The sequence below is a fragment of the Geospiza fortis genome, unplaced genomic scaffold (genome assembly GCF_000277835.1).
Source record: "Geospiza fortis unplaced genomic scaffold, GeoFor_1.0 scaffold138, whole genome shotgun sequence".
Taxonomy (NCBI): Eukaryota; Metazoa; Chordata; class Aves; order Passeriformes; family Thraupidae; genus Geospiza; species Geospiza fortis.
This window is the reverse complement of record NW_005054307.1, coordinates 2,842,534-2,861,139: the sequence shown is the minus strand read 5'-3', so window position 1 is coordinate 2,861,139 and position 18,606 is coordinate 2,842,534. Positions and strand designations below refer to the sequence as shown.

At 40.7% G+C, this 18,606-nt stretch overlaps 1 protein-coding gene across 1 annotated transcript in view; it reads left to right on the top strand.

Annotated features, from left to right (window-relative positions):
* Positions 1-18,606, top strand: part of SCIN (scinderin) — a 49,847-nt gene that overhangs the window by 14,687 nt on the left and 16,554 nt on the right. The window contains exon 6 of the mRNA XM_014312091.2: positions 4,748-4,897. Within this exon, the coding sequence (XP_014167566.1) occupies positions 4,748-4,897 (150 nt within the window). The remainder of the gene's footprint in view (positions 1-4,747; positions 4,898-18,606) is intronic.

The following is an 18,606-nucleotide window of genomic DNA, read 5'->3' as shown; positions in this document are numbered from 1 at the left end:
AAAATTACTAGTAAAATTACAATAGTGTCTTTGTAACCAGTCTTTGGAGTGTCCCATTTGACTCAAACGGAACAAATTTCCAGACTAAAAATAAGTCAGATATAGCAGAGTCATGCACTTGGTACATTCATTTTTCCTCTCAAACCTGTTTTGCTAGCATGCACTAGGAATAGCTTTTGCTATACCACGGTGGATTAAGGGGTCAATACCAGGATAATCTTAATTCTAAACAACAGCAGCTCAAGCAGCAAAACATCTGGATTTCCTCCAACATCAGGAAGAAAACTAACTTAACTGAATCCTTGTGGATACATGGGTGTCCAGTCCACCAGAAGCTTAAACAATGATCTCTGGTTCAGCTCCTTTTCTGTGCACTAGTGGGGGTGAGTGGGAACATTCCAGTCCATAGAGTATGAAGAACTTTATGCATTTAAGCTTCTTGGCTTTTCCTGTCATTGTCCTGGCTAAGATCCACAGAAATGACCACAAAAGATCTAGAAAAGAAAGTGTATTTTCATGTGCCTCCAGACTAAGGAGGCTGCCAGTTGAATATAGAGGTGGCTCTGTGTTTGAAGGGAAAAAATTGGTTTCTATGTCACTTCTGAAATAAGTAATTTTTGTTTGTTTGTTTTTCCTTCTCTTACTCTGCATGCCATTTGGGGCTGGAGCAGGAAGCAGGAGGTGTACTTTCACAGTCCCCCTCCATGCAGGGAAAAGTGCCAAGGTGCTCTTGCTCAGGGTTCCACATGAGCCATGCATAGTCATCCTGATGCACAACCTCTGTGTAGAAGCTAAATGTTGGGTCATTTTTAATGTGCTGTAGAAATCTCATGTGACTTGCACAAGGTCAATCTGTAGGCCAGAAGCTATTTGGAGTAGGAGCAGTGAATTCTGACACTGTGGGTAGAAGACCAAACTGTTTCCCCAAAATGTGCAGTTGAGGGGAGAGCTCATTTTGACTACAGTGTGCATGGCACAGACCCAGCTTGCCTTCCCAGCCTCACTCAGGAGCTCTAGGGTGGTTACTGTTATTGGTTATAACATTTTCATTCATTATATATTTATATTCATTACAGTGTTACTCATTATATTATATTTATTCAATATTACTCAATATAGTATATTCATTAAAATGTCAGTTTCATTACAAAATTATTCATTATAATGTTTTCTTGCCCTCAGCTGTTAATTGTCTCACCATGATAACTATATTGGTACCAACATACATTAATATAGGGTATCTCTCTCAGAATTCTGTTTAAGAGGTTTAAAAAAGTAAATACTACTAGTGCAAACTTCTGACAATAAACTGGGCTTGGCACAAGAATTACTGATGAATGAAGCTCTTTTATTTTGAGGGGAGTGAACACTTGAAGTCTGTTTTCATTTTAATGGAAACATTTTTTGTCAACCTGCCAATTCCAAATAAAGTTAGCAAAACAAACCTAAAAATAGTGAAGGTGTAGTACAGCTAGGAAATTCTGAAAGTAGTGAGTGAGCTAAAGCTAAATATCTTATTTTGCCCCTAGTTGAGCACTTTATATGCCTAAAAAATAAATACATGAATAACAAAATACGACCCAAAAGCCCAATGAGTTGTTGGATATGGTTAAATAACTAATTGACTGTATTTCAGGTAAATCCAGATCAAAATATTTGCCTTCTCAAGAAGTAGCTTTAACTTCTAAAAATCTTCTCCTTGTTTTAAATTGTTGAAAAACTGAATCTGCCTAGAGGTTGAAATGGATACGTTGTATAAGGAAGGCAAACTTGTAGATATTCAGCTTCTCTGCTGTGAGGCCTCAAAATTAGACATACTGAAAATGAGATTATTTGAGTTCAGAAGAAAAAATTAATTAAATCCAAGCTCCTGAATGCTTCTAGCACTGAATGCTTAAGATACTTTAGTGATCATAGTAAATACATTACCATATTATGTATTTTGGGACATTTTCATGGCCTGTGGCTGCTCATGTCCTTCTGTTTGATTATACATGAAGTTTAACTTTCAGGCTTTTAATAAAGAATAGTGTCTTTATTCTCTAAAAATAAGCAGATTCTTATTTCTTTAGCTTTTAAAATCAGTATTTTTTAAATAACCATGTAAAATGGAGCTTGTGAATCTCCAGATCAAGAATGTTTTCAGACACTGCTTGTTGATTCAAGTGGTGGTTTATGCAGTAGAAGAAAACCTGGATCATGGAACATTATTTTTAAGGAAAATAATGAGGCCTGCAAATTTAAAAATCTGAAATCCATGACTGTAGATTTTTAAAGGTCCTTCTCCTTCCTTAGGTTTATTTGAAGCCTAGAGCCTGTGGACTGTAGGAGAGCTCAGTTTGGTCACTTGCTGGCTGAAGGCAGACAGGGAGAGTGAACTGTGAATGTGGAGTAACTTGGATGCAGTGGGGCCTTTAGGAGAGGCTAAGAAAAGAAAATGTGAATTTATTGTCCAAGAAGTAAAGGTCTTTGTAATTTGCAGTGGCAGTTCAAGTCTCACAATATCCTTTGTGGTTAGTACAGCAAAAATACTCATTTTGTAGATGCAGCTACTTGTTTGAGGTTCCATCACCAGTTACCAAAAAACCAAGAGAAGGCCAATGGGTACAACTGAAGCTGCACTTCCAACCTCTCTGAATGAGCTATCTCCACCAATTGCCACATCAACACTGGGATAAGGCAATCTATGGGAAATAAAGAATTCCTGTTTCAAATAAGCTCTATTAGTGGGATATAGGCCAAGATGAGAATAATGCTAAGGAGTCTGTGTTGTGGAAAGTCTCCATGAATTTGGTAGAAAAGGGCTGAAGCAGTGCTTGGCAATAACAAATGTATTAAAAATCTGCTCAGATTGAAATGTTTTACTTTCTGCACATTCAGTTCTTTAGAAAATTATTTCCCTAAGTATGAACAGAGATTTTGTTTTCCAGGGAAAATGTAGAAAGTTGTATTTAAGATCAGGTCCAGACCTGACATCAGCTAAGTCTCCATATTCTGGATGCTTGGTAAACTGACAGTATTTAAACAAGAACTTAGAGGCAGTTTTTTAATTTAAGCCTGCAGTCAGGTTGTTAAAGGCAAGCTGAAAACCTCACAGCTTTCATTGCATAACATCTGCAAGTTGAAAGGGATAGAGTTCTGTGAATCTGTGGTGTAATCCTGACAAAGCTTAAAACTTTGTCTTTGAAGAGATGCTTTTGAAGGGGGAAGAGAGGTTGGAAGGGAACCATGAGATCATTGAGAGCTCACTGTGGGGGGGTTTTGTGTCCATACTGGTGAGAAGTGACTGTTGGAAGTTACTAGCTCTGTTTTGTATGCAGATGCCATGAATGTTAGCTGTCTTCTAAAAATTTGCATCTGCTAGTACTGAGAAGCTGTGCCTCATCCCTCGCTTGTCTCAATCCACCCTTTCAGGTACTCTTAAAGACCAACAGTGGTCAGCAGAAATAAGTTGATTTTTTTTTTTATGAAGCAGATTTTCATCTGAAATCTTAAGTTTAATACAGTTGTATATACAACATAAAACTAAGCCCAAGTAATTTATTCAGTGAGAGCTCTGATTAAAATTTGCATTGCAGATGAACACAAACCAGTTGAACCTTATTAAAACTGAAAAAGACTGTGTACCTTTATTGCTGTACTATTTGAACTATTTGACAGAATCATGTGAAGAATCAAATTACCTTCTTCCAGGAGAAGGTGGGGGAAGCAACCAGCCAAAATGAGTAACTTCCTTGTACTGGCTCCTTCCAGCCCAGCCTCTAGCATCCCTGCAGCTTGTTATGCCTTTCATTAGTTGTTATTATCATCAAGACTGAAATCTAAATTTTTTATTCTGAAATGCTTCGAGTTTTGGCAATCCCTATTATTCATCCAGAACTTGAAGCATTTCAGAATAAAGAATTTAGATTTCTGATTTTAGATTCTGGCTGAATCTGGTGACCTGTCTTGGGCTGGTTCTGGTGTCTCCCTTTCCTGAGAGGTGCCCTGGGAACATGCTGCATTCTGCAAAAGGTCAGCAATTAAAATCTGGATTGAAAGATTTAATTGTACTTTAGTAACACATGCAGTATGGATCTTCCTTGAGATTTTGAAATGAATTTGTTTCTTGACACAGGTGAGTCACTGCTGAAATACCATAGAAGAGGAACTGACATGTATAAAATTGGTAGTAGCAAATTTAGGAGTTCCTGATTCTTTAATTAGCTAAAGCTCTATATGTAATTGGGATAAAATTGTAATTGGACCTCAAACCAAAACTCTGACTATTCTGAGTTTTAGTGATCTCTTAGTTATGTGGAAGCTAAATTATATTATGTAAATATCTTGCATATTACAGCATCACAGAATAAAACAGGTTGGAAAAGACCTCTGAGATCACTGAGCACCATCTTGTCAACAAGACCACAGCACTAAATGCCACATTCTGTCTTTTCTTAACACCTCCATGGGTGTGACTCCACCATCTCCCTGGGCAGCCCATTCCAATGTTTATTCACCCTTTCCATGAAGAAATTTCTTCTAATATCCAACCTAAATCTCTCCTGGTGCAGTTTGAGACTGTCATAGATACTGCAAATATCTAAGTGATTGAGCAACTCTCTTCTAGAAAGTACTTCTGAAAGATGTAGATTCACTGATGTTCTGGTGGTTTAGATCCAGTACGATAATTATTAATGAAATCAATTCCATAATTTTGCTGTGTTGACTCCTATTGCTAAAGTGTGTGTCGTTTTCATTATTTCAGGAGATCTATCAGTGGTGTGGCTCATCGTGCAATAAGTACGAGAGGCTGAAGGCTACGCAGGTTGCTGTTGGCATTCGGGACAACGAACGAAATGGAAGGTCCAAATTAATTACTGTGGAAGAAGGGAGTGAGCCAGAGCGCCTCATAGAGGTACTGTAATGTGCAAACTTGTTGCTGACATAGCTGTGAATAAAAAGTTTTGCACCTCAGGAACTAAATCAGATTGGGCTGGTGCTAGGAAGACAGATAAATGATATAGTAGGCCAGGTTATACCTTTTCCTTCCTTCCTTACCCAGGCAGTATTGAGTTATTTGGGCATTACAGTCTAAGATAATTAATCATCTGAGAATACTTTTACAAGAGTAAATGTTTGCTTTATTGAGTTAGCTGTACAGTGACTGAATTAACACCCTGCCTCACACCAGAGCATGCCATCATCTCTGTGTGAGGAAGGAGCATCCAACAAGGAAAACACAGCACCAAGCAAGAAAAGGAAAACACAGCACCAAGCAAGAAAAGACACAGAATTACTGTGTGTAGAAAGTAAAAGAATGTGGCAAATTGCATATTGATTTGGCTGGGGGCCGAGCACACTGCTTTGCATACTTCAGCTTCTATTTCAAGATCATATGCATGTAGCCTCTAGTAACCCCAGTGAGCCCCTTCCTCATAAGTTTAGGAAGTTTAACAATTTACTTAAAATCCCCAGATTTCAGATATCACAAATATTTGAAATCTGAAATCTGATCAAAGTAGAGTGGAAGAAAAATTCCCAATTTATGTATTTTTTAGATCTCTAAAAGTTAACAAACACTCATGTGTTGTTACAGGTGGCCTACTAATAAAAGCATTGGCACTTGGCATTTGTGTCCTAAATTAAGCTTCTCCCATTCATTCTCTAAAGAGAAGGAATAGGGAAGCAGGGTCCCAAAGCAGTACTCAATAAAATGGAATATGAACACCTAGGATATTGTCTTGTACTCCATATTAAGTTCAGGAAGTAAAGCTAATGGTGCATGCAGGAGTGCAATTATTTTTTGTGGTGCTTTCATTCAGTGTGGTCATATGCAGCATTAGTCACTGCCTGAGAGCAAAGCAGGTGCTGAGCCACCAGCCCATGGCCATGCTGGCTGTGGGGACCCCTTTGGGTGGGCTGTCCATATCCTTGCAAAGACCTTTTCTCCTGTGGGTGTGAGTACAGATGTGGCTGTGTTCAGAAGAAGGGGAGGTGCCACCCAGTGTACTGAAGATTTTTGAAGAGGGAAAAAAACCAAGCAAACAATGCTCTGTCTGGTTTTTTACTTCCTTGTACAGACTTACCACACTGGCTCTGATGTGGCACATATTTTACGTGTATAACTCTTTTGAAAAGAGCACAGATTGACAATTAGAGAGCAACCTCCTGCTCCTGATCTGAATGACAGCATTGGGTTGCATCCTGCTGCAGCTGTGGCCGGGTGGCACTGGGACCCTGCCCCTGGGCACAGCTGCTGCTGCCAAGCCCATCCTGGGGTTACCTCTGGAGGCTCTGAATGGAGCTTCTGGTACACTCATGTGTGACTTGGGAGCACTGATCAGAGCAGCTCCCTTTGCTCCTTGTATGGGGCAGGTGCAGATAAGTTGGACTTCTGTGCTACCCCAGCGAGGACACGGGCCAGCTGCAGGCTGCCTCCCTGCCACCCCCTCCATAAGCTCTGAGGGGAAGGGATGTGCTGCCTTTGCCCCTGCATCTCTTTGCCAGGCTTCCATTTGTGTGTGCAACTGTTGTTTTGTAGCAACCTCAACACATGATTCAGAGCAGGAAAACACCAAGGTGGCATTTTGATCCTGTACTGCATTGTTATTGTATTGGGCATAAATTCTTTCTTCACTTGCACAGCAGTGTATGAAGAGGTTTCTGCTTTTGTTTTAGGATTCTGAATATGGAGGGAACAGAAATGGGTAGTTCCATGTAATTAGATTAACTGCTTGTAATGCTGCCACTGTGATGAGCCCAGTTTGAGTGAGTGTGTCTGTAGTCAGGGTTTATTTTCTATTCTGCATCATGCTGTCCTTGCTTTTGTTAGTGCTGCCTCCATAACAGGGTCTGCAGCTCAGCTGTGGCTGTGCCAGTCCACTCTGAAATGTGCTGCTAATAAGTCAGGAGGGTAGTTAACTTCACAAACATCTAAAATTTATTAATCCTTATTCCTGCTCAAACTGTTTCGTTTCTGGTACTCTTTGTTTGGATTTCTCCTTTGTTCCACAAAATTGTCTCTTAACTTGCTGTTACACTGTCCCAGGCTAACTGCTGTTGAGCTAACATGGTGTTTGTTTCTTCCCTCTACATCAGGAAGGGTGGATTTTTGGCATCTCCAGCTTTCTTAGAAAAAGCTTGATTTATTTTCTAGAGAAAAGAATCACATACTTTAAATATTCATTTTGTCATCCAGTATGCCACTGAAATCAGAAAGAGATTTCCTAAAATTATCTCCTCTGACAAATGTCAGGAATGGTTCCCCTTCCTGTGAGCTAGAAATCTGCTTTCATATCAGTGGCCAAACTTGCTCATGCAGTGCCAGTAGATGCTTCAGGCAGGGGCTGACATCCCCACCATGAGTACCAGCAGAAAGAGCCAATACTGATCTCATTCCTTCTCCATAAGCACAGAGTTGAGACTCCCTACAGAAAAGCAAAACTTCTGTGCCTGCACCCCACCTCAGAGCAAGGCACAGGCTGGCTGAACAACCCTGCCACGCTTCTGTCCTGCTGTAGGATTAGCCGAGGCAGCAGTGCTGGTGATGAGGAGGTCTTTCCTGGCCAGCCCACTGTCCTGCTGGGAGCTGTGGTGCTGTGGGTGAGGTGAACTTGTCTGATGAGGGCAGGTACTGCCCCAGCTACCATTTTTAGGAATGGAAAGAGGCTGCACTGCTTGAATTTGCCCATGGGAGAGAACTGTCTGGAGCTGCTGTAGGACTGGGTGAATTGTTGTGGCAGACCAGCAAGACACAGTTCACTCACCCTGGGAAAGGAGCATTACTAGAAGCTGGGTATGTGAGTAGTTTTGACAGCAGCAAGCCCTTTTTCATCTGCCACCACAGGCCACACAGTGACCATCCTGTGCTTGCACTCTGGAAACACAGCATGTCTGGGAAGCTCAGACTTCCAGTGGGTGTGCAGAACTTCTCAGAAGATGCTTCAGGGATCACTAGAACTCTGACTTTCAAGACAAGGCAGAAGCTTTCTGTGCACACCAGAGATATTTGTTATCTGGCTTCACCTCCATGTTTGGAAGGTGAAGCCAGATACATAAACATGACTTTAGGTGCCAGATTTGGGTGAGGTAAATTTAGGTGAGGTAGTGACTGGCAGGTTTAAGGAAGCAGTGTTTTTTAGGGTTGCCACCTTGGAAAATTAAAAGAGAAACAGACCACCTTGGACAAATTGCTACTGTTGCTGTGACTGGTCACCAGTCTCAATAGAACATTAAAAAAATCACCAGATGCCAACTCTGCTCTGATTTTCACATGTAAACAGCTGAATAGTTACCCATTCTGCTGAATCTTACACTTGAATTGTGTTGCAGGAATTTTTTGACCTTCATGGGACCAATCCAAAACCAGATCTTAGCAATGCTTGACACAGTTTGGTAGCTGCTGCCTGTGCTGACACGGATACTTATCCTTCTCACTGCTTGCCGTGGTAAGCAGAGATCTCACAGCACTGCTTTTAGTTGCCCAAGAGATCACTGAGGACTAAGAACAGCCAAAATAATTGGCAGCCATGCTCAGGACAATTTTCTTACTCTAGCTGGAATCTCTGCTCTAATTTTGATCAGAGGAGAAAATTGGAGAAACTGTATTTTAAAGTTTCCCATAATATCATTATTTAGTATTGTGGAGTAATGGCAAACTAGAAAAACAAGGAATCAGAAATTAGTGTATTTGTGAAGATTTCTAGTCAGCCAGCAAGCTGGAGGTGCTTGTAGTAATGCAGGAAGCATAGAAGCATTCAGTTCTGAGTCACTCAAGGGAAAGATGCAAAGCATTTAATCCTCCATTTGTTGTGCAGCGATCCCTTGATCTGGTATCATAACTCTAGAAATGAAGTAGAGGGGAGGAGTAAGTCTTAGTATATACATCCTAAAATAGGTTTATGTTGATAGTATTTTCTGCCTACATAGACTCATCTCCCTGTGGTACATTTCAAGTATGTTGGGCAGCTGTGTCAGTCTGCAGGGTATGAGAGCCAATGAAAAAGTAGGATAGACTGAGTTCTACCTCAACTAAACGTTAAGCCTGCCTCTGCCCCCTATACTTAATATGTCATGTTCAGCTAACACTTTTCAAGATGCTTCTGTTTTCTCTGAGCCTGATTTATAGAATTTATTGTTCCCTTACGCATGACTCCCTTAAAACTGCAGCTCTTGGTACTATATGATTGATGTGGGTTTTACTGCTGAGACTTTTTGTTGTGGTTTTGTAAAGGCTTTTGATTTTCATGATTGAAAACAACGAAACCTGAGAAATGTGACAGCTGAGGTTCAAAACCACAAGAAAATGAATTATCTTGTTAGTATGCATCTTTGGAATCACTCCTCTGCCTTTAAACATAAAGCTCTGCCACTTTTATTTCCTCAGCATTTGCAGTTGTCATGTGCCTGTTTTTGTGAGCATTGTAGAGCCCTTACAACAGGTGGGTCCAAACCTCTCATAAAATACTTGTGTAAAGATTCGTCTGGTGTAAATACAGCAACAGGGAGAACCTCTTCCTCCTTGCTGGGAAAGCAGCCTTTCTCCTCCCTGCTCTTTCTTTAAAGCCCCTAAGCAATGATTAATCATGAGAATTGCTGAGTGCCATTGTATCCAGTGACGATTGTTTTTGCCTGTGGTGTGAATAAATACTACAGGTGAATGGTCTGATCATATTACAGCTGGTCACACCTTCCTAGCTTTGTAGCTGGAAAGGGACTGGCAGCACTATGCAGTGCGAACTCAGCCCTGTGGATAGAATCCCAAGTGCACAGACAATAGATTGCATTGCAAATGCAAGTTACAGAGGTTCTAGACTCTAGAGACCCAAATAATGCAAACATGTTGAAAACATGAAGCTCCAGTAACCCTTAAATTAATTGGATAGATGTCTGCCCATGTGGGTAGAAGAGCAGGATCATTTCTTCCTTTCTTTTTAAATTCAAGCCCTTAAAAATTATTTTTTACAAACCAAAGATAATTTCCAAGGACAGCATGGAGCACAGTGAGGTAGCTGGGGAAAAAAGTGAGGCTTGCCTTGGCACGTAGGTGGGTGTGAGAGTGCCAGGACTTGTTGCTCTGAGGGAGCCGTGCAGGTTCCTGCAGTCCCTGGCTCTGTCACATGGATCTTTACGTAAGGCTGGAAGAGCAGCACGTGCCCCACTGGTGAAGGTACTGCTTTGGTACCTGCTCCTTTCCCAGAGCCAGCAAGAGCAGGATCTGTCATCACAGCTCTGCAAAAGCAAAAACTGCTCTTGCCACTCTCAACATTTGTGTTCCTTCTTGTTCCCTTGCTTTTGGTTGTATTATGGACTCAAGCCATGCTAAGGGGAGGTTTGTTTGTTTTGTGTACAGAGGAGTGAAGGAACAGTGATGCAAGAAGAGGAAGAGGGGTAACTTTTTAGAATGATATTCAGTTCTAACTGTTTGTGGACTACAAACGCCAGGCATTTGTTAGGGATTAAACAAATGTTTAATTGTGTAGCTTGTACAGAGTTTTAATGAAATGCTTATAAGCTCTGAATTGCATGTAACTGTCAGGGCCCAGTCTGACCTGTTCACAACGAAACAAAAAGTAATGTCTTTTATTATCTAAATTGAGACAGCTGGAAAAAGTAGACATTATTCCAAGGAATTTAGTGAAATAAATACTAGAAATGAATTTTAGTCCCAGGGTAGAGGCAGTATTGAACAGTCATGTACAAAGGAAAATGAATGCACTGAGAGAGGGGTGAGGACAGTGGAAGTTGTACCAGACCCCAGTGCCAAGGCTCAGTAACACAGGCACACAGAGAAGTCCAACTATGTTTTCATGAGAATACAAAGACTTAAGAAAGTTAATGCACAGAAAATAGCAGAACTACTAGCTGTAGTTTCTATTAGTAGTTGCATTGGCTACTCAAATGAACAGACAGCTTTCTCAGGCTGCTTTGAAACTATGGGTCAAATTTACCCCTCAGGAGCACGAATATGTTGCTTCAGTGGAGTGATTTTGGGCATAGGTAGGTGCCAGCAAGAATCTGGGTCCTGTCAGTTTGATCAGTTTGTTGGATACAACCCAAAATAGCCCAGGGGAATAAACCTACAGGGGTAAAAATCTTACACATGACTGTGCACCTTTCACAGCAACACCTGCTCAGTGTGAGGAGTGGCAGTTTACCAAGCATTCCAGTGTTTAACTAAGCTTTATGATGGGCTGTGAAAGTGGGTACAAAGTGCAAACCCCTTGCCCTTCGGGGTGCCAGTTTCAAACTGTCAAAACCAGGAGTTCTGTGTTCTTTACAGCAATGGAGCCTATCTCCTTCATTAAGGACAGTCCCTTTCCTTGATACAAATTTACATTTAAATGACTAAATTACACAACTCATACTCAGACAAAACTTTCACGGCCTGGATTCCAGTACAGTTTAGCTGCTTTGCACCAGCTGAGCATTTGGCCAGCGTTTTTCCCAGACCCATGTAGAAGATCAAGAGGGGTTTGGCCAGAGAATGGCAGAGGCTGGTAAGGAGAATCTTCCTAAATGTTGGGAGTTGCCCATAATATTCTTCAAGCTGCAGTTTTCAGTCTTGGCTGCCTGAAGCCAGGTACTAAATGACAGGGAACTGAATAGGAGCTGCAGGTGGCAAACACATCTGTAAGACAGGCTTATAATTAAGTCTCTAAATACGGATTTCAGTGCCTGCATTAGTAATTTAATTTCAGAAAAGAAAATGTTCAGGTGTACCATACTGCATGGCATGAGCTAAATTCTTTATGAACAGCTCTACTAGCAGGTGATTGAAAACCTTTATGAACAGCTCTACTAGCAGGTGATGATTGAAAACTTAATTTCTTACGCTAGGAAAGTTGCTCCTAAACTAGGTATTCTAGGGAATTTCTAAGATCCTAATGATTTCCCGGAAGTGCTTGTGATCAAATGTGTCTCATTTGCATTCTTGTGGTGAGAAAACCACTCATCTTTGTTATGTTTCCTTCTTTAGCAGCTGTAGCTCGCAGGGCTACCACATAAATCAATTATAATCTTATAATTACATGTTAGAATATGAATAGAGTTTGTAATGGCTTTTTTCCTTTCTGTGCTATACTATCAAGATATCTCTTGGTGAAAAAGTACTATAATTTTTCACTTATTAAATGAGCATAATTAAGAGAAGGCCAAAGACAAGATGTTAGCACTTAATCTCCACATGGGATTGTTAGCTCTTATTTCAAGGTACTTCCTTTCAACGGGGGAATTTGATGGAGAAGACCTGAAAGGGTAGATTTCCTTTGCTGTATAAAAAGCTCTGAGATAGTTTCTTCCTGGGATCCTGCATCTCCCTAACAGAAATGCACCTTGAAGGGATTTTTTTTTCTTTTTTTTTTCTTTTTCTGCAGGTTTGTCTCCTGCCAGCCCCTTGCAGAGCAACTGGGATTGTGTGCAAGGTTGCCTTTGAATTGTCCTTGGTGAAAGTTCTGTAGCGCAGGAAGGGCTTAGGGAAGAAAAACTTTGTCGATTGTTTTGTTGGGTTTTTTTTTAAAGAGCTCCACATGTGCACAGATTGCTGTTCCCATGTAAAACTGGAATAAGAATCCTCTCTTTGGGCCAAAGTGAAAGACAGCTGTATGGAAGAAAGCATCCTGTGTGTTGGGGGATGAGTTCAGTATTTTCACCACCACAGTGTCTGATGCTGAGGAAATCTGTAAATATAGTTATTGCAGGTACTTCAGAGCAGGCTGTTAGAGCCAGGTCTTCTGCTTACACAACTGCTTATGACTTTGATACTGTCTGGGTTTACCTTTAAAAATAAAAGGTAGGTAAATTAAGATTTAAATACTTCAGTAATGAGTGCTGCAGCTTCTAACTCTGAAGAACTGTAAATCATAGCTGAACATTTTGGCTCTTTTACACAGAATTTTAGGATGTGTAGGAACTTAAAGATATAAATCAGTTCGTGAAGGGCACCTAAAGTAGCAGGAAGAAATTATTTTCAAAGAGCTGAGCAGGATATATCTCCTAGACAACCAGGTGAAAGGAACATTCTTGCTCTCTCTGTGCTAATAAATATTTAATTTATTTCAAGCATCAGCAGGAGTCATTAGAGAATATCTGTCAAAATACTCTCTGAATTGCTTTCTTAAACATTACAGTCCAGTCTGTGCTCTGTCTTGGACCAGAGTTTGGTGTCATACCAGGGAGGATCCCCTGGCATATCTGGTCTGTTCGCTGCATGGGACTGGAAATGCTGAGCTTGTGAATACAGCCAGTGTTGCACTCCAAAAATATTCCAATGCCCTGAGTGGCTTTTCCCATGGTCTAAGTGCTGAAACACCTTGCTGCAGCTCCTCTGCTCACCCTGATGCTGCTGTGTGTCACAGCTGCCTGCTGCTCTTCCAACTGCTGTGCACCCCCTGGGAACACTGATTTCCTAGCAGGGTCTCTGCCTGCCAATCGTGGGCTGCTGCCTCCAGCTCGAGCTTCATGGAGTGTTTGCCACACTCTTCTTTTAACTCCCATATTGGTATGGTCCAGCCACAGCCTTGGGACCAGCTGCAAAACTGGAGGCACTTAAAGAATGAAAAGCTGGGAGTGTTGTGGGTTTTGTCAGATAAATATTCTTTATGGCTGAGGCTCCCTGTTGGCATTAGTTACTGATTTATTTCATTATTATACAACACATAAGCATGCGCTGTCACGTAGCACATAAGATATTTTATCCACAAGGCCTTCAAACAGATCTGCAAAGCTGCAAAGGCTTCAGTGTGTACCTCAATTTATGAGGTAAATAAAGCAGAAAAAATGGGCAACTCAAGTACATGTGCGAGTGTCTGCAGGCTTTGGGTCCCATTTTTAATGCTACTTCTGGTATCAGAGGATGATGTTAACAAAGGAGTGAGATTAAAAATTTAGGTAGAAAGAATTAATATAAATGCAAAAAGATGTGGAGGTGATTGACTAGTTCATTTTTAATTATGCTGCAGGTAGGCAGGTGCTGAACAGCTTAATTTCCTGTGTTCTTTCAGCAGCAGTGATGATTAGAAAAAGACCGCTGCATTTCACAGTCACTGCCTTTCACCCTCCTGTTTCTTTGGCACGGGATCACTGTTCATCTTGAAGGCATCCTAGAAGCCAGATATTTGAAGATAATGTAGGCTGGGGATTTCCTCATTTCATGTACACCCAGTCTTCAAGTAAATACCTAGCTTAGGTACTGCCAGCTGTGCAGTCCCAGCAGGACAGAAAGCAGCCTGTTTTACCTTGCAGCCAAACTATCAAAGAAAAAAATCAAATTTGTACTCTCAAGACTGATCTAGACACCTTTTTGTGAACATGTTATCCATGGCCAGTTTCACAGAACAGACAAATAATGTTAAAATATTCTTATCATGTGAATAAAGACTTTATATTCAAATTATCCCAGACAGATATGCAAAGTTGCATATATTTTATTAAAAGCTGCCAAAGCCTAATGCCCTATTTTTAGGCAGTTAAGCATGGAGCTTTGAAAAAATTATGATTTGCATTTGAAATTCCTGAGACAACAAAAACTGGCTAAAAATGTAGGCCATAATTTATGCATCAAAAGTGCCATGAGCAGCTGATATGTTTTGCTGTTTTATAGCAATCTGAAGTCCCACATGAGACCTTAATGCCAGAAAGTCCTTTTGATAAATTACACGGTAAACACCCAGAAACCAACAGCATGCCAGAACTATTTGTTAACATAAGCCATCCTTTTGTCCACTTCTCAGTGCATTATGGCTGTTTCCATCTTATTTTCAATCTGTGTTCAGGAGGATGAGAGGTTGCCAGCTCAAGGTGAGCATGTAATGAGATCTGTTGTTGCTGGAATTGCTAGTGAGAGGCCATTTCAGGCAGAAACCCTGTGAGCAGTTCAGTGAAGGGATAAGTTTTTCCTGTTGGGAGTGTAATTTTTTTTGTAAGACAATGAATATTTGTTCAAATTGATGGGAAGAGTTCCAGGTTACAATAACCAGTAAAATAAGCCTATTTGGTTATTCATTATCTGACGAATGTCAAAAGTAATTTTTGTCTGGTCCAGAATATCCTCAGCAATGGTTGTGCTCTGCCAGAGGAACCAGTAACCCCAAGTTTATTAGAAGTTAAACTGTGGCTATTTGCTTTAGCAGAGAAGGCCTAAAGCCACCTTTGCCTGATGATCCTCTGTGCTGGTACCCAGGGTCAGCCTGGTGGTTACTGGCCTGCATCATGTTCATCCCTTCCTTTCTCTGAGGGATATTTTTCCTGCTCAAGCATATATTTGAGAGAATACTTATTTCAGAGAGATGTTTCTTGTAATATTCGTCTCTGCTTTAAAGGTTAATAAAAATCTAAACCATTATCTACCAATGAGTTCATTCTGTGTCTGTTTTTCAGACCTATAGTCCTGCACAGTGGCTTTATTCTCTGTCAAAATCTACCTGTGTACCTTGAATTTGTGGAGCAGGATATACTTGCTTGTGTCCAAGCATACAGGAAAGTAAATGATGAGCTACTACCCTGACTCTTTTCCAAAAATATTAAGTAATAAAATGTCATTTAGGCAGCTTTAAGCTGTGTCAATTTCTTGCTTTTCTTTCTGTTGGTCTTAGCATATAAAGGTGGGAGTTTGAGTGGTTTTGAGATCTGATCTTCAGGATCACAGCCACAACAAACAGTTCAGTTTCAGACCCAGAAACCTAACCCAAAGTGTGTATATGAAGAAGAAAATCAAACACAGTGCTAGTGTACACAAGTTAAACTGTATAAAGCTGGTTTTCTTTCTTAATTGACCTTCACTTGACACGCTGTTCAGGTATTGTTCTCCTAGGTGGATTTTCAGCCTCACTGAACTCCTTAAACTTCTAGCTCCCATTAAATCAATATCAACTATTTTATGATGCAGAGCTGGCTTCTCCAGTTATGAAGAAAATACTTGCCAAATTTCTTTTAATGACTTTAAATTATTTACCTTGTCACATTCCTTCAGATTAAAAACTTTTTGTTTGTATTTCTTCTGTTCTTTTTTTAAGGGTGGAGTTTCACTTCTGAGAAAAGCATTGGCTCAGTGTTTTGCACTTATCTGAGGGGGTGCATATATTTACAGAGAAGAGCTTGTGCACATGCAAATATGAAACAGGTTTTGCAGGCAGGATAAGCTACATTGCATTTACCACAAGTGAACTTGGGCAATTTTAGAGGAACTGATGTTCTGTTGGTTTGCATAATGGTAGTCTTGTACTAACCTAAGAGTGTCAACACAGAAGTCTAACAGAGCTTAAAACCCCAGCATTTTAAGATTAATGCAGACTGACTTCCTGTTATATGCCTTCAGACAAGATCTAAAGCTATGGAGTTAATGAATACTTCTGCTAAAACAATGCTAAGCCCAAAGAATGAAGAAGGTGGGGTGTGGATATGCTTTCAGGGCTCCTGATTACTCTTCATATTGCTGTTGCTGATAGTATGATAAACATAATAATAATGATGATTTAAAAAGCGGTTTCAATGTCTTTGTGTGCAACTGTGCATTTATGAGATTTAAGGTGGGAAGTTTGCCAGGATTGTTGGGTATCTGGGGAGCAGTGTGGCTAGGTTGTCTTGTGTGTATCCAAGAGAGAATTGCTGTTTCCAAGTGTGTAGGGTGGATTTTTGGGTCTGAGTTCTTGGCATGTTTGTGAGTCAGGGTCTCACACCTCAGAGCACGCAGGAGAGCCAGCCTGTGGCTGTCAGCACGCTGGGCCATACAGCCTGGCTGTGCAGAAAGGATTACATGAGCACAGTCCTGTGTAATTCACTGCCATAGGATTTGTGTGAAACTAAGAGTGTGTATATAAGTGTCAGAAGACCCAGTATCCTTCAAATGGTCTGTTGGTATAAATCATTTCATTGGGGTACCTTGCTGCAAAGCTTTGGGAGCCTATGACTGCAGTCTCAGCTGGAGTGATTTTTCTCTTTTTGATTCATCACATGAGAATTATCTGTTGGAAGGGAGGTGCCCCAGACAGCTACAACTCAGCCAGCAGGTCCTTATGTAAGGATACAACCCAGTTTCAGCACAGCAGTTAGCTGTTGTTTCAATACTGTTGTAATCTTACTGATAAAACTATTAATTTTCATAACATGCAGACATATACATGTGGAGCCATAGCATGGGATTCTGCCTTAGGAGGAGTAAAGACAACTTCTCTGGAAGTCATTTCTTTGGGAAAGAACATTATTTCGACATTTTTTCATGCTTTGTGTTTAAGCTTGGAATTTTTCCTTTCATGTTCTGTCTCATCCTCCACCCTGTAAGACAAACTGGCAACAAATACATGTTGAAAGCTGCATAAACTGTTCCTAGCAATACAGATGTGTAGTGACTATATATATTTCATACAATACCACTTCATATAGTGAGTATACATCTATATGTATGTATGCTACATGTCTTCACAGCTGGTACCTTCACAGGCCTTAGGTCATTTAACCTTGTATCATCTTCTGGTTTTGATACCAACATGTGCAGGCACCACCAGTGATTCAGCTCAGGGCATTTTCTGACAGCTGTGTTGGCTGCACAGCCCTCCTCACAAGTCCTGCCTTTTCTTACCTGGCAGGAGGAGAAGCATGTCATGTCCTTCTTAACAAGGGTCACCACAATGCCAGGACCTACAAGCAGCTGTGACTTAAAATGCAGAAGAGGACACTCTCAAGGCCCTTCTCCATTTGTTTTTTGGCTCTTCTGAGAAAAAGAATTACAGAAATTAATAATTTGTGTTTTCCGTTTGCCTGTGCTGAAGCACAGGGCTAGAGAAGCTCTCTTTGGCCACAGAAGCTGCTGTGCAAGCTGCTGTGAGTTGTGGAGGGGTTTCCCTGGAACCAGAATGTCTCATATATATAACTGCACCTTCATCTAACCCTTCTCCCTGTGGTAGTACCCATGAATGGAGATTTCCTAAGAACAGCTTTGTGAGTCTGACAATAATTCTCTATCTACTTCAGAAAAACATTTCTGCATTTGGTTTTGAGACAGCAACAGGTCAGGCCAGCAATCTAACCTGTGCTCAAAATTTAAAACCCAATTTTGAAATTAGAGGGGCTGCTTACTTTAATTGCCGCCAGAATGAGGTCAGGCCAGCAATCTAACCTGTGCTGGGCCCAAATTTAACACCCAATTATAGGGGCAAATTATAGGGGCTGCTTGCTTTAATTGCCACCAGAATGCAGCACCCAGACCTTGCTGTAAATAGAGAGGCTGCTTCTGTCAAGGTGCCTTCACAAACACCAACAGGCACTATTTGCTTTGAAATATTCAGAATGACAATTGCACAGTTAATAGGAAAAAAGGGATTTTGTATCAACATGCATGACTTACAAAGATGCTGCAAAATAACTGTGGTGCCACAGGTATTCTATAGGCACGGCAAGGGAAAACACTGACTTTAACTGCGTCAGAAGCCAACATTTTTGTGGGGTTTTTGGGGTCTTTGTTGGTTTTGGAGGTCTTTTGGGGTTTGGGGTTTTTTTTTCTTTTGCTGTAAATGCCTAATTAAACAGAGCACTAGTGAGTACAAACTTCTGAGAGTTTTATTAACAAGAATCTTTTAGTTACTGAAAGTCAGATATTACAGAACCCACAAACTTGTTCAGTGTCTGTTCAGG